This window comes from Trichechus manatus, unplaced genomic scaffold (genome assembly GCF_000243295.1).
Source record: "Trichechus manatus latirostris isolate Lorelei unplaced genomic scaffold, TriManLat1.0 scaffold00054, whole genome shotgun sequence".
Lineage (NCBI taxonomy): Eukaryota > Metazoa > Chordata > Mammalia > Sirenia > Trichechidae > Trichechus > Trichechus manatus.
In genome coordinates, this window is record NW_004443990.1 from 13212018 (window position 1) to 13235068 (window position 23051).

The 23051-nt window shown below is 39.5% G+C and overlaps 1 protein-coding gene across 3 annotated transcripts in view; it reads left to right on the forward strand.

Moving 5' to 3' along the window:
• The window catches only part of SPOP (speckle type BTB/POZ protein), a 72573-nt gene that overhangs the window by 46985 nt on the left and 2537 nt on the right, over positions 1-23051 (forward strand). For all 3 annotated transcript variants that reach the window (XM_023732778.1, XM_004377958.2, XM_023732779.1), the window contains 8 exons: positions 4696-4839; positions 5432-5553; positions 7696-7847; positions 8385-8512; positions 15651-15828; positions 18565-18620; positions 19085-19207; positions 22844-22986. In XM_023732778.1, the coding sequence (XP_023588546.1) occupies positions 4762-4839; positions 5432-5553; positions 7696-7847; positions 8385-8512; positions 15651-15828; positions 18565-18620; positions 19085-19207; positions 22844-22986 (980 nt within the window). In that variant the 5' untranslated portion in view covers positions 4696-4761. The remainder of the gene's footprint in view (positions 1-4695; positions 4840-5431; positions 5554-7695; positions 7848-8384; positions 8513-15650; positions 15829-18564; positions 18621-19084; positions 19208-22843; positions 22987-23051) is intronic.

A 23051-nucleotide genomic window follows, 5' to 3' on the forward strand; every position in this document is an offset into this window, starting at 1 on the left:
AAGCCTGCCTTGGAGGTGATCACTGAAGCAGTTAGTCTCTTTCGTTGATGTTATCGTGGACTCATGAATTGCAGGAACCAAGGAGACCAGAATGCCACTGCAGTGCTTAGTTTGCTAGCTTAAGTGAAACAGCAAACCATGAGTATAGGACTGTTAACTTTTTTATCTGTGATTACATGGATGTTTTAATTATAAATGCCTGTAGGATAGTATTCATGATCATTGAGGACAGCGTTTAATTCCATCTGTTATTAGTATTACTCTCTGAGGGTACAACTGTGTCTTATTAATTCCCCCATGCTTATTAGTTAAGTAAGCGTTCAGCAAGTTTGTGAGTTGAATTAATATTTAAAGTGCTTTTTGTGTTGTTATTCATTATACCACCTTCTACAAAGGATTTGAGGCAACATCAAAAAACACTTAACATATAAAAGAATAAACAGTTGAGTGAATTATAGCAAAGGGAATAATAAAGTTAAGAAAATAATAAAGCTGTTAGTCAATGAGCATATGATCATGATATAGAATATAACATATAGAACAAGCATATGAGCCTATAGTCTCAAAAGATAGGTTACAAGTTTGTCTCAGCGTTTCCTAGTAGCCAAGCTAAGAGGGAACCATTATCAATTATAGAATTCATATTGTCCATAGGCTGAAAATAAACCAGGTGTTCAGGAAAGAAATTTCTCCCTTGGATATTATAAACCAGACTGTGTGTAATATAAAGGAACACATCCTTACACTATTCCTACAACTAATATAATATATTAAAAAATAATAAATCAGAACAGTACAAAGAATAGTATACACTCAAATAGTTACCATACCAGACATTTGTATTGTCATATTTGCCCCAGATCATTCTTACTTTAAAAGAAAATGAAGGATCTTGCATTCGTTTCTGTCTCATTCCTCTCTCTCCCTTTCCCACCATGAATCTCACGCATAGCCTGTCAATGTTTTTTTTTACTTCTACTGCATGCATATCTATAAGCAATACATGAATCTTAAATTTGCATAAATAATCTGCTATACATGACATTTTGAAACTTGTATTTATTAGCATTGTCTTTGATCGCCATAGTTTTATAGATCTAGTTCATTAATTTTAAATTTCATGTCATAGTTTTCCATTATCTGAAAATAACTCCATTTAGTTATCTATTCCCCCCACTGGAGCCCCGGTGGCGCAGTGGTTCAGAGCTTGGCTGCTAACTAAAAGGTCGGCAGTTCGAATCCGCCAGCCATTCTTTGGAAACCCTATGGGGCAGTTCTGCTCTGTCCTTTATGGTCACTATGAGTCGGAATCAACTCAGCGGCAACAGGTTTGGTTTTTTCTTTTAATCTCCCTACTAATGTATTTTAAGTTTCTTGGAAGAAAGACCTGGCAGTCTTTTTGCCAAAGGGTCACATCCTTGGAAACCCAATGCAGTGCACACATAGGATCACCAAGAGTTGAAATCGACTTGAGGGCAACTGGTTTTTGTTTTTATCTTCCTATACTCATGTGTGGAATTTCTCTAGGGCAGTGGTTCTCAGAGTATAGTTACCAGACCAGCAGCATCAGGATCACCTGGGAACTTGTTACAAATGCAAATTATCAAGCCCATCCCAGACCTGTCAATCAGAAACTCTGGGACTGGGGCCCAACAATCTGTTTAACAGGTGATTCTGATACATGGTAAAGTTTGAGAACCACTGCTTTAATGGATGTTGTTGTTGTTAGGTGCTGTCAGTTGATCGGACTCATACTGAGCCCATGTGACAGAGTACAATTGCCCCATAGGGTTTTCTTGGCTGTAATCTATGGAAACAGATTGTCAAGTCTTTCTCCTGCGAGCCGCTGGGTGGGTTCAAACTGCCAGCCTTTCTGTTAGCAACTGAGTGCTTAACTATTTGTGCACCAAGAAGCCCTTTGGAGCCCTGCTGGCACAGTGGTTAAGAGCGTGGCTGCTAACCAAAAGGTCAACAGTTCGAGTCCACCAGCTGCTCCTTGGAAACCCTATAGGGCAGTTCTGCCCTGTCCTACAGGGTCACTATGAGTCAGAGTCGACTTGACAGCAACAGGTGTGGTTTTTGGTTTTATAGGGTCACTATGAGTGAGAATCGACTCCACTGCTACGGTTTTTTGTTTTGTTTTTAAGGAGCCCTAGTGGGCAGTTCTACTCTGTCCTAAAGGGTCGCTATGAGTTGTAAGCGACTCAACGGCTATGGGTTTGGGTTTTTTTTTGGTGGCCCAGTGGTTAAGAGCTCGGCTGCTAACCAAAAGGTTGGCAGTTTGAATCCACCAGCTGCTCCTTGGAAACCCAATGGGGCAGTTCTACTTTGTCCTATATATAGGATTGCTATGAGTCAGAATCGACTTGACAGCAACGAGTGTGGGGTGTTTTTGTTTGTTTAATGAGCCTTGGTGGCACAGTGGTTTAGTGCTTGGCTGCTAACCAAAAGATCGGCGTTTTGAGCCCATTAGCTCCCATAAAGATTTCATCCTAGGAAACTGTATGGGGCAATTTTACTGTGTCCTATAGGGTCATTATGAGTCAGCATCGACTCGGCACACAACAACAAGGAGCTCTAGTGTACAGATGGTTAAAAGTGAAATGACTAAGTCTTAGGATATGCATATTTTTAACTCTACTAGAAATGACCAAATTCTTATCCAAAATATACTCACTAATTTAGTCTCACCATCAGTGTAGAAGAGTTCCTGTTTCCCCATACATGGTATAGTTGATTTTTTTTCTTGCTGGTCCGATAAGTATGAAATGCTTAAGAGCTTTTTTGTGAACAATATTTGTATGGGATTGTTGACCTTTTCCTTATTGATTTTGCAGGAACAGGTTTGTCAATTTATATATTAATGAAATTATTTCCTTGTCATGTGTTGCAAGCGTTTCTTGACAGTTGGTCTTTTGGCTTTGTTTATGGTGTGTAAAATTTAATTGTAACCAGATTCACAATTTTTTTAATGGCTTTTATGTTTAGAAAGGCCGTGGAGAATTTTTTTTCCTTTTTTTTTTTTAATTGTACTTTAGATGAAGGTTTACAGAGCAAACTAGTTTCTCATTAAACAATTAATACACATATTGTTTTGTGACATTGGTTGCCATCCCCACGACATGTCAACACTCTCCCCTTCTCCACTTTGGGTTCCCAATTACCAGCTTTCCTGTCCCCTCCTACCTTCTTGTCCTTGCCCCTGGGCTGGTGGGGCCCATTTAGTCTCGTTTTGTTTTATGGGCCTGTCTAGTCTTTGGCTGAAAGGCAGACTTCAGGAATGACTTCATTACTGAACTCTAAGGGTGTCCAGGAGCCATATTATCAGAGTTTCTCCAGTCTCTGTCAGACCAGTAAGTCTGGTCTTTTTTTTTTTTTGGTGAGTTAAAATTTTGTTCTACATTTTTCTCCAGCTCTGTCCAGGACCCTCTATTGTGATCTCTGTCAGAGCAGTCGGTGGTGGTAGCTGGGCACCATCTAGTTGTGCTGAACTGTCTGGTGGAGGCTGTGGTAGTTGTGGTTTTTGTTTTTATCTTTATCTGTTTTTATCTGTTAGTTCTTTGGATTAATCTTTCCCTTGTGTCTTTGGTTTTCTTCATTGGAGAAGAGTATTTTGAATTGGATTTGATTTGCTACTGAGACACCCTGTTGAGATGTATAGCAGTTATTTGACAATGGTCTGAGGCTTATGAGAGGGAACAGAGTTTGATTTGGGAAACATTTGTATTTGTCAACAGAAATTGACACTGTTGGGATGATAAAATTGCCATGAGAGAGGATGTAGATTGAGACAATGATTGAGGATTAAACCATGGGGAACAACAGTGGAGGAAGATAATCCAGTAAAAGAAGTTGAGGAATGATCAGAAAACAGAGAGCAAGGAGAAGAATCTGGAAAAATGGGTGGTGCTGTATGTAAGGGGGAGATATCTTTAATGCTACAGAGAAATGAACATATCTAAGAACAGTGTAAATGCTGCCCTTCAAGAGAGAAGATGGCAATAAGACTACTCTTAATAAGTTTTGCAGTGAAGTATAGGTGAAGAAAGGAGCCCTGGTGGTACAGTGGTTAAGCGGTCAGTTGCCAAGCAAAAGGTCGGAGGTTTGAACCCACCAGTAGCTCCAGGGGAGAAAGATGTGGCAGTCTGCTTCCATAAAGATTTGCAGCCTGGAAATCCTATGGAGCAATTCTCCTGTGTCCTATAGGATCATTGTAAGTTGGAATCTACTTGATGGCAACGAGTTTGGTTTGGTTCTTTGGAATATAGGAGAAGCTAGTAGCTGGAGGTATAACAAGGTCATTTTCCTTTAGGAGTGGAGTATTTGTGCCCCAAGAGAAGGGAGGCAGTGTCAAGGGTGTGTCTGATGTTAACTTTGCTGTCTCCTTTTCAGGCATCCTTTTCAAGATGTAATTTATATGCCTTTTGATTGAATTCTTTTGGTTAAGATAATATTAAGTATTGTGCAGAGGATAAAAATAGGGTGATATAATTGTGACTAGGAGACTAGATTAGGTGGACTTGTCTGAGATAACATTTAAATTTGGGACTTGAATGGTAAGGGGCCATTTGAATGATCAGGGTAGAGCATTTCAGATAGCAGACAAAGTTTCCAGTCTTTGGAAGACCAAACATAAATAGTAAGATAGTGTACTATCAATCTAGTAAAGTCTTCTTGCTTCTTGTGTCTGACCAGGGTGAAGAGAAAACAGAGATCTTTGCCCCCTGACTTTGGCAATCTCGTGTAACCTTCAAACTGGCGATGTCAAGGGTTCCAAGTCCTCCACCTCCGGCAGAAATGTCGAGTGGCCCTGTAGCTGAGAGCTGGTGCTACACACAGGTAAGTTCAGGTTTTCACCCTGTAAATCTTGATCTTGGGAGGATTTGGTGGATGACAGGAATATGGATTTCTTTTCTGCATTGACTTTCCTGCTTTCTTTGGGATGTAGCTTCTAAATAGCAGATAAATAAGGTACTTTTAGGCCAGTGTTTTTCAAAGGAGGTTGAAAGGGGAATCTTTGAAACTTGATCAGCCTACACCCCCTTGATGGAAATGTGTTCGATGGTTGTCTGTTGGGCAAGTCAATGGGAAACCAAACTTGAGATTTGCAGCCCTAGGCAGTGGCATCAGCACCTCAATTGCCAGACACTGCATCAAGCAAAGAGGCTAATTTTAGTATGGTTTTATCATCTGCTTTCGCAACTCTGTCCATGTTTTTCTTACTTTCCATCCAGTGTTTCAGGAACTCGATCAAGTTATAAAAGCAGTTGGTCAGTGTGAGATTTCTTAAGGTGGATGGAGGAACCTGAGACTAGAAAAAGCTGAGCTTCCTGCTTTTCCTGTGGGGATTATGCAGAGGGAGGGAGGGGAAATGGTTATCTGATCTTCAGCCCACTTCCTATTTAATTGCTTCCTGGTTTTCTGTCAACAGATCAAGGTAGTGAAATTCTCCTACATGTGGACCATCAATAACTTTAGCTTTTGCCGGGAGGAAATGGGTGAAGTCATTAAAAGTTCAACCTTTTCATCAGGAGCCAATGATAAACTGAAATGGTGAGGAAGAATATATCTAGCTGTAAAAATTTTTCTAAAAGTTGCCTGTTTTCTTAGTATTACAGACATTGACTAGAATGTAAGCCCTGTGAAGGCAGGGACTTTGTTTTGTTCTTCAGTGCCTAGAACAGTGCCTGACACATATTAGGTGCTCAGTAAGTATTTGTTGAATTAATTCAATGAGTATATCAGGGATCAGCAAACTCAACTGGCTCTAGGGTAATATAAATGAGGAAAGTGGCCCAGTGTTATAAATGATAGCTATAGATGGTGTGAGTGGTGATTACTTGGCAGACTGCCCAGTGCATGTTCTTCTAAATGGGGTGTGGCTGCTCAGCTCCAGCTGGTTATAGCCATGCAGGAATAAGGGCTAACCATTATCCAATTTTTGACTTTTCAAGAAAAGCAAGAAATATAGTTTTATTTATTTTTTTGTTGTGGTAAAATATATATAACAAAACATTTGCCATTTTAATCAGTCCTGTAACATTAATTACATTCACATGTTGTGCAACCATCACTACTCTGTTTCCAAAAGGAAACCTACGTTTTAACATAAACTCTTTTGACTTTTAAATAATCTTTTCTTTTCTTTTTTTTTGAACAACAAAGGGGATTTATTTGCTCATGAGCTTTGAAGGTAATTTGATCCAACAACCTGGTGGTTAGATTAAGGAGCCCATGTCTCTCTGCTCTGCCCATCTCTTAACATTATTGGCTGTCTTAGGTCTAGTTTCCCTTGTGGTTGAAGGATGGATGGCAGTAGCAATGGGCATAAGCATACTACCATCCATTCACATGTGCCATCCAACAAAAGCCATTGATCTTCCTCTGAACTAATTCTTTCGTCAAAGATAAGTCATACCTGCACTGATTGGTTTAGGCGTGGGTTCCCTGAAATAATCCCCGTGACAAGGGGAATGTGATCTGGGGATGGGAGTCAGTCTCATCCAAACCACATGTCTTCTTGAGGAGGAGAAGCAGTTAAAGAGACAACTGTGTGCCCACTGCAAGGACTAAAAATCCTATGAACCACCAGTTTTTGACCTTTGATAACCCACTGAAGAGTTATTTATTCATTTAGTATTTGTTGGCTATGTACATTAAGTGCTGAGAGAAATGCTTATTCTAGTCATTGTATTTAAATCCACATCCTTCGCACAGTGTGTAGTGATCTTTGAGGCATATACACTCCCTAGAGAGGCAATGGATTGACACCTGTTTGAGAGAGGTGCCATAAGCCTGGCAAGGCTTAAGGATACATATGGCCTATGTGTATGTGGTGGAAAGCAGTATCTGAACCACATGCAGTTCAATTAATGACATTTATACCTTACTCAGCTGAATTTATTAAATTCTGTCTGAATTTTGTTTTGATCCATCGGTATCAGATTGGCATCTCTCACCCTCTTTAGAAGCCTAGCTTAGAACTCTGCCTTGTGTATTGTCTGTACTTTCTCTATACTGTCTCCTTTAATCTTAAAATGTTATGGCTATGTTGTAAAACATTGTGTACCATTCACATACTACTTTAGAATACTTTTCTCTCCCAAGGTGTTATTAAGGGGCTCGCGTGAGATTTGTTTTCTCCCCATGGTTTGTCCATAGTCCCAACAAAATTAGAGCCGCTTTCTCTGAGATTGGAGCCCTGGTGCCGCAGTGGTTAAGAGCTTGGCTGTGAACCAAAAGGTTGGCAGTTTGAATCCACAATCTGCTCTTTGGAAACCCTCTGGGGCAGTTTTACTCTGTCCTATAGGGTTGCTTATGAGGCCATGAGGTTTTTTCTCTCTCTCTCTCTGAGATTGAGGATTAGAATAGAGCAAGACTAGATGGAATTTTAAAATATTTTAAGGAAAAAAGAAGGTGACTTGGGAGATTATGAGGGAAAGAAAAAGAGATTTAAGGGATTCTAGAATGCCCCTTTATTTTTGTTGTTTACTTTTTAAAGGGTGACTCGAAAAGTGGTTCTCAAGTGTCATTCTACTGAATCAGAATCTGCAGGTATGGGGACTAGAATTTTTTTTTTAAAACATCTCTCTCTAATGATTCTCATGTTCCAGTTTCATGCTGTCACTTCAAGAGCCTATAAAACATGGATGCTTTCAATACTCTTTTTTTTTTCTTCTTATTTGTTATGGGCAGGTGTTTGCGAGTAAACCCAAAAGGGCTAGATGAAGAAAGCAAAGATTACCTGTCACTTTACCTGTTACTGGTCAGCTGTCCAAAGAGTGAAGTTCGGGCAAAATTCAAATTCTCCATCCTGAATGCCAAGGGAGAAGAAACCAAAGCTATGGGTAAATATTCTCCTTCCTGAAAGGTGGGGTGCAGAACTCAAATTCTAGTAAGAAGACCAGACTTAATGGTCTGACTGAGACTGGAGGAACCCCGGAAAGCACGACCCCTGGATTCTCTATCAGCCCAGAACTAAAACAGTTTCCTATGCCAACTCTTCAGACAGGGATTGGACTGAACTGTGGGACATAAAGTGATACTCGTGAGGAGTGTGCCTCTTAGCTCAAGTAGATACAAGAGACTAAACGGGCAGCTTCTGTCCGGAGGTGAGATGGGAAGGCAGAGAGGGTCAGGAGCTGGTTGAATGGACATGGGGAATCAAGGGTGGAAAGGAGGAGTGTGCTGTCACAGTATGGGGAGAGCAATTAGAGTCACAGAACAATGTATAAATTTTTGTATGGGAAAAAAAAAAAAAATGTTCTCCTTCCTGTTTGGCTGTTTACTTTCACATCTAGCAGCTACAAACACAGACAAGTTGTGGATTTGATCTGGTTTTTGAGTAGCCTTAAATATGACTTGTTTTTTTCTTTTCACCCCAGAGAGTCAACGGGCATACAGATTTGTGCAAGGCAAGGACTGGGGATTTAAAAAATTCATCCGTAGAGATTTTCTCCTGGATGAGGCCAACGGGCTTCTCCCTGATGACAAGCTTACCCTCTTCTGTGAGGTGAGTCCTTTCACCCCGCTGTGAGACTGGCAATTCCCAGACCTGATGGGTATTGGTAGATTTAATTTTATTGTATCAGGGATGGAGAGTGAGAAAAATCCTCAAGTGGGGTTGTACTGCACAAATGTTATTTATGTGATGGATTGAAAACTGCCTCATGATTTCAAAGTTGTTGGGCATCTCAGCTTTCTTACTTGTTACTGTTCTTAAAAACAAAGATTGTGTGCTATCTTGGTATGTGTGAGTGTTGGGTTGCCTGGGTCAGGATTCTGGCTTTTTCACTGTGGATGTTTTCAGATAGCATTTATAAGGACTGTCATCTCAAGCTGAAGAGAATGGCCAGAACTAGATATGTGTATTTGTTCCTTATACTTTCTGGCTCCTCCTTTAGTATGAAGTCCATGTATGTTTGATTGTGGATCACTTTCCTCTTCTGCCTTTTGAAATAGACGGCACTTTTTAGGAATTGAGTGCCTACAGTTTGTCTTACTGGAGTAATTGTGAAATAGGAAAGTGAGAATCATTTTCTTAAGAGTCAAAGCTATGCCAAGCTTCATAAGCCATAGTTAGCTAGGAGAGTCAGCCGTGGTCAGCTAAGAGAGTCCTCCTCTCACCAAGGACCTAAGAGCCTTTCCCAGGTTTACAGGAGAATCCCTGAAGTAAAATTCCCAAGCTGATGGTGAGTTAGAAAGTGGTTTCTTTAATGAGTATATATAATCAGTCATTTAGTCATGCTGTTATCAATACATTTATAAATACTTAATAAGCTCACAGTGTAATAAATGAATAAAACCTCCAGCCAGTTGGAATATTAGTGTTCCCTGTACATCATATGGTTGGGGAATCACTTTCTGAGCAGCCCTACTTGGTGAGACTAGTCACTGAACTTTCACAGGGCAGAGTGTAGGCAAGTTTCCCAGCTACCAGGGAAGAGTGTGCCCTGTGAACTAGTAGGCTCACACTATGAATTAGTGACAGTGCCAAAGGCATATCACCCCAGTGCAGCAGGGAAAGGTGTGCCATAGGAACCTTGCTTTTCTGCAGAAGAGGCTTGGCCAGCAGTAGCTGCCTTCTTTTCCGAGTCACAGCTCACTGAGTATTTCAACAGAATAGTAGCTGATGATTAGAAAACTTGGGAGACATGGTTTATTAAAATAGCATACTGAATACATAAAATATGGTGTGCTTAATAGCTTCCTTTTTAATTGCTTAGTAAAAAAAGGAAATACTAGAGTGAGGGCATCTGTATCTGAATGTTGCAGTTGTTTTATATCTGATGAACTTGAAATTTGAATTCCATATTAAGTCCGGCTGGTTGCAGATCATACTCAGCTGCCCAAGTGGAGAAAGGAGAACAATTAGGTGGTTTAGTGTGGGGTTAGCTATTAATATAATTGGCCCAGACCATCAGTTTTAATCTAACTATCATAGAGACCTGTATTTCAGAAAGACTTAAAATTGTGGAAAATGCTCATTTCTATTGGAACCGAAAGCCAATCTTCAGACTGTTCTCTGAAGGAACTCTTCTCTAGATATTGCTCCTATTCCCCTTTTTTGCATTTGCTGCGTTAGGCAATGCCATAACCTTTATTGCAACATTTTTGCATCCACCATGAGTCCAGCCTTTTCTCACATACCCGTTGCTCTTGAGTTGATTCCGTTCTCATATGTTCCCTCCCAAGTCCATTCTAGCTTCTCCCACCCCTGTATTGACATTCTTGATTTGGACCCCAATTGGCCTGCCCCTCACTTGGCAATCTCTTATCCTGTGGTTAAGTCCAAGGCCTAGTTCCAGCTCTCTCTGCCTCCGCTTCCCCATATGAAATTCTCTCAGGAAAAGTCCTGTGGTTAAATTTAGATTTGCCTTACTGACTTAGAAGGGAAGTGAGATGACACTTTGGAAATGAGGAGATGTTGAACAGAGAAACGTCTGCTGCATTCTGCTGATGCCATCGTTTTTTTACCATCGAACCAGGTGTGCCATCTGTTCCTCTCACACTTCTGTGTTGGCCACAGGTGCTGAGTGTTGCTTCTCATTCTTGGGCTTGTGCCTAGTGAGACTCGTTTCTGTTCCAAGGCTCTCTGTGGACTTAGTAGCATTCAGCATTGCAAGACGGTTGTGTATTGGATGTGTGGGTTTTAAAAATGTCTGCAGATCATCTGAGTTCTTAGTACTTTTCATAGCTAGATCATCCTTTGTTCCAAATTCTATCCCTTTGACCTGTTGTTTTCCCTCCATCAATGGGATACTTATAAACAAATTTATTTTAGTTCATACTTACATTGTGTTTATTATTGGTTTAATTAGTATTTTCTTATTATTTAGAGGCTTTTGTGAAGTTGATGTCTCCATACCAATTTAGGTTACGAGTATCAGACCCCACTACCCTATTCCTCTCTTAGTCTTTGGCTCAGGTACTCCTGTCCTATCCTGATGCAATAAGTACAGTTGCTTTGTAGATTTTGTTTGTTTGTTTGTTTGTTTTTTGCTGTTCCCAAAGGCCACATGAGGAAATGCTAAGGTGAAAGGCTGAGAGTCACACATTTGTGTGTTTGGGCTTTATTTCAGTGGTATTACTGTTAATGAATGTTTAAATGAAATTAGGTTGTAAACTCCGAAAATGTCAAATGGATGGTCTTATCTGTAATGTGCTGCACTGCGTTTACTTTCAGTTCTCAGTGATAAAATAAAATGATGATGTTTTTGTCCACTAGAAAATGTGCCAATTATTCCAACTTGATATTGCTCAGTTAACTTATTTGGAAACATTTTCAAAGCATTCTCTGAATTGTCCCTTATCACAATCCTTTGAGCTAGTTTAATTCTGTTACTTTCATGTTACAGGAGAGAGAAGCAGTGCCTGGGGAGGTCAGGTAATTCTTCCTAACACTGTGCAGCAAATGAGTGTCAGGGCCATGTCGGCTCTCCATTTTCCATCTCTTTTTGCTGCGTTACCGTAAGTGGAGCTGACTGCCATTCACCTAAGGAAGCATAGGCGCTACCAGGTTTTCTTGACAGACAGCATTTACTTTGGTAATGGGCGAGGGAGATAGCAAGCATGTTTAAAGTGCACTTTTAATTGCCTCTCTCATAATATGAACCATAGAAGATCTTCATGAAATGTTTCAGCTTCTTTTGACCCTTCTCTCCAAGTATTTCTATAAAACAAGCAACTCTTAGTGATGAGGATGCATGTATTCCACCTTCACTGGGTATGCCTTTGACAGGTAGAAGATTCCAGTGCCTCTTTGTGATGTTGCAGTTGAAGTTGAAATCTGGGAAATACCCTTCTTCCCAAACACTAATTAACTCTTTGACAACATCCCTTCCCTCCTGAAACAGAATATCCCTTCATAGCTTAAGGATATGTATTTTTACCAAATTTTAAACAAGTAGGTCTATTCATATTTTCTTTTTTTTCAATTTGGATTATTTGGATATATTAGGTTGAACTGTATGCAAGTGCCAATATTTGATTATTATTGATCTATTAAAATGATAATTTAATATGTAACATTATAATTACATAAAAGCATGATAATGTAGTAAACCTACCATCCAACTCTAGAAAAAGAATACATCACCAATAGCTCGGAACTAACATCTGTGTGCTTCTCTCCTATCCCTTAGACCTGTTGTCTCCCCACTCAGAGAATGATAAATAGCTGTTTTGAATTGTGTTATCATCCCCTTGTTTATTATTTATATGCCTAAACAGCATGTTCTTTAAGTTTGCTTGTTTTTGAGCTTTGTAAAAATGGTGTCGTGTAGCAGTAGTATGTATGTAGTTGTCTGCGACTTGTTTCTTTCACATTATGTTTCTAAAATTTATGTTGTGGATATAACTATAGTTCATTCATTTTTAGTGTTGTATATTAGTCTGTTGTGTGATTGTTTATTTATTTATTCTCCTGTTGATGAACATTTGGATTGTTGCTAGTCTTTTGCTATTAGAAATAGTGCTGCTATACATAATCTATATGCAGAGTTTATGTTTGTTTCTTGATTGTGTCAATTATGTAGAAGTTAAAAAATACATACTTCCATTGGGTTTACTTTGACTTTTTATGTTTAGAAAAAATGTATAAGAACTGGCACAATCTTTAGTCTTTAATGAAATTTTCTTTTTTAAGAAAAAGAATTGACTTTAAAAGTGAGACCCTCTTAACAACTTGAAATTCAGGGGGTTATACGGTCTTTCTGAGGCATTTTCACGCAGTCATTTATAAGATGACGTAAATGTCACAGTCACGTCATCTTCACAGCCGTATTTCTGAGTCACCATAGTCAACTTTTAGCATTAAAAAAATATCTTTAGTTTTTCTCAAAATGGTCTCATTTTAGTATCATCATTTGCACGGGAAAACAGTCCCTTTCTAAGTTAAACATTTGGGCTCTGAAGACTCATTTGTGAATGCTGTTTAAAATTTATTTTTAATTAAGCGTATTTAATGTTGGTAAGAGATTCCAGACATTCAGAGCTTTGGCATTCTGAGACTTCAGGCATCTGTATATCTACAGAATAAGCCTGGCTCAGACAGTAAAGGTACATTCTCCTTCCTGCTGTGTTCCTATCTGTGTCTAACGAGAGGAATTACTCCAGTGACAGGAGGCACAGTCTTCGGGCCCCACTCACTACCAGGTGTGCTTCTAACCAGCAGAGGGGCCAGTGGTAACCATAGTTTGATTATGTAAAATCCAGCTTAGCTCTTGCCAATTCATTTTACCCAGTCTACTAAATTGCCATCAAGTGCGTTAATGACTTTGGGCTTCTGTCAACTTGGTTTAATTCAAGCTAGGAAGCCAGTGCCAAAAGCATTCTCCATTCCCTTCACTGGCCATCCCAGGAGATTCCTGCCTTTCCCTGTGAGAAAGTTGGATTTAATTGGTCTTTTCTATTTTTTTAATCAGTATTTTGTAGCTATAACTGGAAACAGGAGACTTCTACCTTTGGTGTTAATGTTATGTCCAAGAAGTGAGAGTGTTAATATGAGAAAGTGGCTGGGCCAAATTACAGGTCTTACACAGGACAAGAGGGACTCTCTGGAGTGGTTTGTGCTGGGTCCTGGACTATCACTGTTATAATCTGGCTCTGATAAATGTGCTATTAATACTAGGCACATTCATAATTGATTAACTTGACTGTTTCATTGGTCAGTACCGTAATGGCTAGTTTCAAACAAATGAATAGATTTCCTAACCTGATGGTTAATATCTCACTCCTGCAGAGGGAACTCTTGTCATTTGGATGGAGCATTAACTTAGGCTCTGGGTTTATGACTGTGTTTAAGAGATGACTTGTATCTTGAAGGTTAAAAGAAATTTGGATCATTTAGGATGTTCTTGAGCTGTCATTCTCATCTAACTCTTAGCAATAGCAAGAGTAGGGAGCTGATACTCAAGATTTGTAAGTTCTGCTTTGATTTAAGTACTTTTAACCTAATGTGATGTAGGAGTTGAAGCCTGCCAATGATTGTAGGTGGAGGACTGGCCTGCAGGGTCATGTCTTCAGTTTGGTAACTTACATTCATTTTATAATGATATATGATTTATAAATCCTTGTATTTGGTATCCTAACCAATTTATTTGAGTTTTACTGACCCATCTAGAAGTTACCTTGGTTTTATCTAGTCAGAACAGTTAATCCAATTGGTTAAAACAGGTTGCTGCTGAAGCCATAGTGGAAGGCTTGGATTCCTCTATAAATCCATCGTCACTATTCTGTTCTGAAGCTACAAGTGCACCTCCGGCTGCAGCCAGCCATCTTGTATGTCATTGTCACAAGTGACTGAATAAGAGTGTAAATGGTATGGGATACCCACCCAGTTATTATTACTGGAAAGATCTTCCAAGCACAGTCCTTGCTGATAGTGGATCAATAGTGTCATGTTCATTAAACTAACAGGTTTTTTTTGTTTTCCAATTTTTTATTGTGCAGTAGGTGAACATTTACAAAGCAAATTAGTTTCCCATTTGATAGTTTGTACATAAAGTGTTCCATGACATTGGTTTCATTCCCCTCAATGTGTCAGCCCTCTCCCCATTTCCGTCCTAGGTTCCCTGTTTCCTTTCATCTTGATTTTCTACCCCGTCCTGCCTTTTCATCTTTGCTTTTGGACAAATGTTGCCCTTTTGATCTCATATAATTGATTGTTCTAAGGAACACGTTCCTCTCTGGTGTTATTGCTTATATTATGGGTTATTTTGTCTATGGTTTGACTGAAACGTACTCTCCAGGCATGGTTTCAGTTCTAGTTCAGAAGAGTGTCTGAGGGCCTTAGTCTCGGGGGTTCCTCCAGCCTCTGTCAGACCAGTAAGTGGTCTTTTTTATGAATTTGATTTTTTGTCCTACAGTTTTTCTCCTGCTTTGTCCAGGACCCTCTGTTGTGATCCCCATAAGAGCAGTCATAGTGGTAGCCAGGCACCATCTAGGTCTTCTGGTCATGGGGTCCTGTAGGCTGTAGTTCTTGTTGTCTGTTAGTCCCTTGAATCTGGTTTTCTTCACTCTCCTTTGCTCTGGACGAGAAGAGACCAATAGTTCTATCTTAGATGGCTGCTCACTAAACAAACAAATTTGAAGTGCCAGTTATTTACCAGACCCTATAGAAACTACTTTGTTTTGAAGTTCCAGATCTAACTGAAATAAGTGAAGTGTTTTTAGGCTTAAGTTAGTCCAGTCTTTTCCCTAGAGAGTTTCATTTAAATGGTGGTTTGTTTAGGAGTTCTTTGTCTTTAACCTTTTGCTTAAGGCAGAATAAGGTAAGTACTTGAGGTTTAACACTTGTTTCTGTCAGTTTTTTTCCTCCTTCTTGGGCTTCTTTGCCCAGGTTTGCAGGGCAGGGGAGGTGGAACTTACTAGAAGCTAGAGGAGAAGGAGGTTTGTGGGGACTCTCTCCCCATGTTCTGAGATAGTGTCGAATAAATATGATTGGGATAGATTGGAAATTATTTGATCCAGAGGGTAGAGAGCCTTGCTTTGTGGAGGTGGTTTCAAGAGAATATGACTAACATATTAGTATGTGAATGTACTATAGCAACGAGGTAAAAGTTAAGTAGAAAGCCTTTCATCTCTAGTCCTGCTGGAAAGAAAATTCCTTGTAACAAAAGCGTTGGTCTTTGTTTCCTTATCTCTCACAGGTGAGTGTGGTACAAGACTCTGTCAACATTTCTGGCCAGAATACCATGAATATGGTGAAAGTCCCTGAATGCCGGTTGGCAGATGAATTAGGAGGACTGTGGGAGAATTCCCGGTTCACAGACTGTTGTTTATGTGTTGCTGGCCAGGAATTCCAGGCTCACAAAGCTATCTTAGCAGGTGGGTATTTATTCGTGGAGAGCTTCAGTTTTGGTGAAACAAGGAGTAACCAAGTGGCTGTATAGTCACCTTTTGAATAACTTCAACCTTTTTGAACTCAGCTACAAAAAAACTGCAACTGAATATATTATCATGACATTAGTTATTATAACCAAAAAAAGACTGCTCTCCATAAAAATGTTCTGTTTTTCCTCTCTGTGGTGGACTAGACCGCTATTTTCGAGGAATGAATGATGATGTGGTATCAAATGCCTTTGCGCCTAGAGGGTAGATGTCAAAACACTGGTCAGGAGCAGGTATCAGGACACATATTCGAGACCCCAGACAGGGGTTTAGGATGTAAATGGAGAGGAGTCCACATTCAGGACTAACTCACCAAGCTAAGTCCCCAGCCTTGGACAACTTGGCCTTCTCTTTGATGCAAACGCACTAGAAAAAATGAGAATGTAGCTGCTAACATGGAGGATCATCAGGTCTTGTTCTAATACGCCCTCGGTCTTTAAAACCAGGAAGACTGACACAGAGGAGGGAAGTGATAAGGAAGGATTGACTTTACCTTAGATGAAAGGATAGCAGTCAGCCACAAATTCCATTCAGACCATAGACACAAGAGGAGACTGCATGAACCTTCAGGGCAACAGATTTCTTACCAAGACCCTCAGCTGTGTCATTCTAAAATACACACCTGGCAAAACCCCAATCTGGTGCACTCTAACCATCTTCCTGTCCCTCTCTTAACCAGGCACTACTGTGTAATGCTAAAGGATGTCGTTAACTCTCTAGATTAGTGTCTTTAGACTTAGGTAGGCCTCAATACTGTCAGTACACTTTTTTACAGATTTTATATAGTCAACTCCCTTTTTTTCTACAATAGGTATCTCCAACCTTTACCACTTTTCTTTAACCCCCATCTCCAACTCCTAAAAAATGACCTTGCCCACTATTTCCGAGAGAAAATAGAAGCTCCTCTATAGGAGCTCCCTCTTGCCTCTTGCCTTACCTGCATTTTCCCAGTGTTCTCAGGGGAAGAGGTGTTTTCCTTGTGTCCAAAGCAAACTGTTTGTTTTTCTACTTATGTTTCATATCTCATCCTGCCTTCTCAGAAGTCTTACTCTACCAGTTACACCCTTGTTATCGAGTATCCTTCTTATTGCCTCTTCACCCTCAGCCTGTAAGCAGGTTGAAACTTCTCCTTCTAGTTATTCTTTTAGAGCTAAGTTTCTTGAGTTAACACATTCACTGTCTTCTACTTCCTTCCTCCCACTTATCCTCAGTTCACCTTCATGCCACTAAAGTACTTTTCCAAAGTTACATGACCTGCTAGTTCCTAAATTTGAGAGACTGTTTAGTTCATGCATTACTTGACTTCTCTTCCTGGTTTTCTCCTAGTTCTCTGACTACTTCTGATGTCTGGCCTCCCGTTTCTTCATCTATCCCTTTAAAGATTGGTGTCCCCTATGGCTCTGCTTCAGTTCTCTTTTCACTCTACATTTTCTCCCTGGGGGATTTTATTTATTCCCATAGCATCAACTGCTGTCAATTACCAATGACCCCCTAAGAAATATCTGCTGTTTTGAATCCTTCCATCTTTGTTAACTAAAGTACTAGCCCTTTAGTCTTCAACTTCTGTATTATATTGAGTGCCTTATGTTCTATAAACTTTCCAAGATAGGAACAATGAGAGTATCTTTTTAGTATGGATTAAAATATCAAGGCTTAAAGGGTTAAGTGATTAGCCCCAGAATACATGGTTAGAAAATGGCAGAGCTAAAATAAACTGACATAAACTACAGGCCAAAAATCCCAGTTGGCTCAAAGCCTTAGTGCATATTCCATCTGTTCCTCCACTCCTAGGTAGAGGTCAGTAGTCTCAACTTTCAGCCAAACCCTTGATTTGTTGGACAACATGAAAATTTTTGAGTTTCTAACCATTTTATTTCTTTTATGGTTAAAATTAAGCTTAGTTGTTTTTCATAGTGTTCATTAGACTAAAACGGACATGGCTTAGAGCAATGTTTCTCAACCTTTTTCATTATCATCCCCCTAAGGAGAAAAACTAAATTTAAATTCTCCCTAGTGAGAGAAATAAATACGAAGCAGTAAGATTTTGTTAGGTAGGGTTGAACTTTGGAAGTCCACAAACCATCGTAATATCTAAGATTTTTTTCTCCCCTTTGGGGATGATACCACCTTCGTTGAGAACACATGTCTAGAATAACAGATGGTCTTCATAAACAAGCGTGCACTTTATCTAGATAATGGGTACCACTGAGCCCAGGTCTTGGCCTCCTTGTCATATGGTCTCTGAAGGCAGAAAAAGTATGGTGTCAGCATTCCAGGAAAAAGCCCAGGTATTAGGACACACTGCCTAGACTATGAAGGACCTTGCATTTGAATCCCCGAATCTACTCAGAGGATACAGAATTGTCATTCAACATATAGGTGATTTGAGTAATTTCCTTGAAATATGAATTGTTGAGATAGAGCCAATAGAAAATTATTTTAAAAGTAGTGTTTGTTTTTCCTTTAAGCATTATAATTATTCACTTATTGGTAATATAAGAAAAAAGGAATTTTATAATTCTGGTAGTAATTTGAGGATGAGACCCTTTCCTGTAGAAAGAGGGCAGGAAAAAAAAAAATTACCGGTGCCTCATCATAACAGTATAATTTGGAAGAACCAAAAGATTTCAGTGTGATAACTGTATCTGTTTCTGTTCTCCTTTCATTTTGTAGCTCGTTCTCCAGTTTTTAGTGCTATGTTTGAACATGAAATGGAGGAGAGCAAAAAGGTATGTAATATGGAGACATGTCTTTTTAGCCAGGTGACCGGATTCAGATGACTTGCCAGTTTGGCAGCTGATTTATTTTCCTAATTATATTTTTCTCAGTGTGTTATTAAAATGGAGTACAGTTCCCTGAACAGATACTTCTGGGAGCAGAGAGAGGTGGTCTGGACAAATTCTAGGTTAAGTGGGCTCACTTAATCCCTGGGCCTGTCATCTAAAACAGTTTTGGGTAAGGGTATCAGACATGCATTTCTGCTCAGAAAATTCCAGAAAAGAAAGGTGAAAAATTAAAGATACAGTTGTTTTGCTGTTATATTTGAGAAAACGATCAAATAGGGCAAAGAGAAATTTTCCATCCATGTTAGGTTTTAAATGATCTAAGCCTCACCAGAGCTTAAAAATCATGAAAACAGTTTAGGGATTTTGCTCTGTTGGAATATTTCTCATTTTCATTTTTTCTGGCATAGAATCGAGTTGAAATCAATGATGTGGAACCTGAAGTTTTTAAGGAAATGATGTGCTTCATTTATACGGGGAAGGCACCAAACCTTGACAAAATGGCTGATGATCTACTGGCAGCTGCTGACAAGGTAAGAGAAGAATTGAACAGTATTTATGGGACTAGGGGTTAGTGTGATCTTTTGAGTTTCACGACCACCTGGCTTCTGTGTTGCATGTGGATATGGTGAGCATATATCCTAATTTGGCCAGGACAATCCTGGTTTACACTTGTTGTAAACCTTTCTTATTCTCAAAACCTTGCTTTGTATGGTAAATTATATGGTCACCTAACTATGGAAAAGGAGGATAATTTGGAGGTTTACCTCTCTTTTCTTCCTCATCTCAAATGTAACTACAGTGAAAGTAAAGATTCAGATAATGGTAACATTTGGATCATGCTTTATAATTTATAAAATGTTTTTGAGGTCATTAACTTATTTAAACTTTATAAATAAGAGAATAATATTTTAGCCAGTGTCCTGGTTAGCATTTTCAACTTTTATCTGAGATATACCTTATTTCTTCAAAATTATAAAATAATTGATTAATAGCTCTTGGGGCAGGGGGAAAGATAATACTATAGTAAATGTATACTTTGTGAGACATTTCAGTTTCAGAAATGTTAAAGTGTAAAAATATAAATGTGACTTTTAGAATCAAGGGAATAAGGTGTTTACATAAAACAATAAATAAGCCAATGATTCTTAATATAAGGTGAAATATCATTAGGTATTAGGTTGCAGGGAGAGGTTTGTGAAACACTGAGTTTAACCAAACCAAGTCAAATAGGGGTTTTGGTTTCTCAGAATCTTTACTATGTTAATAAGGACTGTGAGTTTTCTAAACGGGAATACGATAGAGAGCATTTCGCCAATTTAGTTAACTCTGGAATCCTTTTTCTCAAGGATCACCTCCGGGAATTAGTGCTCCGCAAACATACTTTGGGAAACTTAACGTTTGTTGGTGGCTTGCCCTCCTTCCAAGGCCATGTGTCTGTGGAAACACAATGGGGGTGGGAGGCAGGGGAAGAAAGGGGAGATTTGCCCTTGTGGAAGCTTTTCCTGTGTTGGGAATGGGGTTGAGGCAAGGATATTGAAGGGCTTAAATAACCCTTCCCAGCATTACACCCTGTGAGAAAGATGCTTCTCTGCTGGAAGTGCTTCCTCATCCTGCTGTGATGCTGCAGCACCCATCTGAGGGAAACGCTGGCTATCGCCTAAGGGCACCAGAGCCCTCCCGCCGTTTGCTCTTGGGCATCATCTTCTTCACCTCCCTTTGTACCCTTGCCAACAGAGGGAAGTGCCTGTGACCTCTGTTTATACGTGGAGATTTTATATTTATTGATGAACTTTTTGGAGTGTTTATATAGGGAGGGGCATACAAACCCAATTAATGCTACTGATGAAGAGGAATGGAATGATAGCTGTATCCTTTTTAGTGCCTTTCAAGACTTTATTAGTACAGTTAAATAATGTGGGCATTCCATACTCTTTCAGTCTACCTCAGTTGAGACCAGAGGAAACTTGCTTTCAGTGAAGACAGTAAGAAAATATTCATGAGGAGCTCCCGGGAAGTAGAAGACACAACCCAATGCCTAGTTCTTTATTAACATGAATTTATAATGATTCTGCCATATATGCCCTCTGATTTTCAGTGAAGTGGTTACTTGTGCTTTTATGTACGGGCATTTATGCCCCTTATCTTCTAGATTATCCTATAAGGATGAGTAACGTTGCAAGGTCCACTTTTTAGACAAAAATATTACGGCTCAGAGTTGTATGTTGTGGCACTGGAGTAGCCTCAGTTAGACTTCTGTGTCCCTGGGTTTTCATTCTTGCTCCTAAGCCAGGGAACCAACTTACCTGTAAGTACACAGGGCGTGGGGATCAGCCTGAATTGCCCTTCCAAGGATGGTGTCTTCAGTATCATGTGGAATTTACGTTTTTAAAAGATAGAACAGTTGAATCCTAGCAGTGCTTTAAATTTATGAATGAAAAGTAACTGAAGGATACATTTTCAAATTCCATTCAGAATTTCCCATTAGGCAGCCTTTGCTCCAAGCCTATTTGAAAACATTTTTACCTTTACACCTGCTTGTGAGCTTTAGGAAAACAGAATAAGAAGTCTTTCAGGGAAGGATCTGAATATCTAGAAGTTACCCAAGAGTTTGAAACAGCTTCTTCTGAGCTTTTCCAGTCTCCTGGGGACGTGTGTAATTAGACCAAAAACAAAACAAAACACGTTGGCCAGGCCTGGGAGACACAATTTCAATCTCTCGGGTAAGTACTGCCATTAGGCAGGTTTTTCAGAAGCATAATTAAGAAAAAAACTTTGTACCCCAAGGAACAAGAATGGCTACTTTTGGCTAATTATGCAGTAGGGATCAGAGCTATTCACAGTAAAAGTCCTTTTAAAAGAATGTATTGAGAAAGGATAAGAGGAATATTCTGTGCAACACTGTATAAAGACTGAACATTTACTCAACTTTTTCCAGTGTTTTAAAACAAAAACGGCAACCTAATTTCTTGGCTTGTCTAGTGTCATTCCTATTTTCCATGGAAACTGTTTTCCCATTACTCAAATATAAAAAATTAAAGCTGCACCCAAACCAATAAACCTCTTTTTTTGCTCCAGGAGTTAGGGTGCCAACAGATAGGCCTCCTCACCCAGAATTCATAAAAATAAAATTGTCCTGGTTTGACTGCCATGGTTCAGCCTGGAGGGGGTATTTTGTCATTGAGTTCTGAGGCCCTTAAGATGGGATCTACGAGAAGATTGTGGGCACCCTCAAAGCAAACCATTCTCCTGTGAACGGATTAATCACATTTTATTTTATGTTTCCTTTTATTTCCTTCCTCCTCCTTGTCCCTGAAGTTATTTAGTAAATTTATATTCTTATCTTAGAGAGCGAGTAGTACTGTTACATTGAAACCAATCAACTAGATCAAATGTGCACAGCATTAACCCAGACCTTTCCTTTCCAGAACACTTAGACCCTTTGCTTAGAAAATAGAAAGTTTTTAAACTGAAACTGGATTGGGGTCTCTGCTGCTTTGTCCTTGTACCCTGAGAATCTTAACCTCAACCCCAGTAAAATAGGACTTCATTTATTCTCTTCTATTTAAAAGGAGGCCTTTGGCTGACCCTCATTCAGGAGCAACTAATGGCAGAGATGCTGGTGAAAGTCACCACAGGGCACTTTTTCACAGCCCGATGGACCAGTTGGACTGTCCTGCTGGGCTAGTGACAATGCTTAAGTAGAAAGGGTTGAAATAAGAAATGTGCATCACCCTAGTCTGGCTCTAAATGAAAGGATTGCAGAAGTTTAAAGTGTAATCTTCCTGTTGACGTGAAGCAGAGTAATGCCTCATTGTAAGGGTAGGTGGTGATGGTTTAATAAACAGTTTAATCATAGTCGGCAGATAGGATAAACTTTAGGATACAGGTCTACTCCATAATTGCCATTTTTCTATAGGTAGACTTTAGAACTTGAATAGCAGCTACCCAAGTTATTTTAGCTGTCTTCATTCTAAACTTAAACACCTAGACTTTAGATATATGGTTATGTTTTGCAGTTGCAGTAGTAGCCTTTTCATGGTCTGTGCGTTTCTGCTCAGATATCAGGTATATGATGGTACATAGATATATACTGAAAACAATTGCAGCAGAAGTCAGCCCAGAGCTACTGCTGCTCTGACGATGATGATCGTGCTTATGTTTTACAGTATGCCCTGGAGCGTTTAAAGGTCATGTGTGAGGATGCCCTCTGCAGTAACCTCTCCGTGGAGAATGCGGCAGAAATTCTTATCCTGGCTGACCTCCACAGCGCAGATCAGTTGAAAACTCAGGCAGTGGATTTCATCAACTAGTGAGTTGGCATCTTCAAAGTTTTTCTTTCAGGATAGTTGCAATAGCTAGAGAAACGAGAAAGAC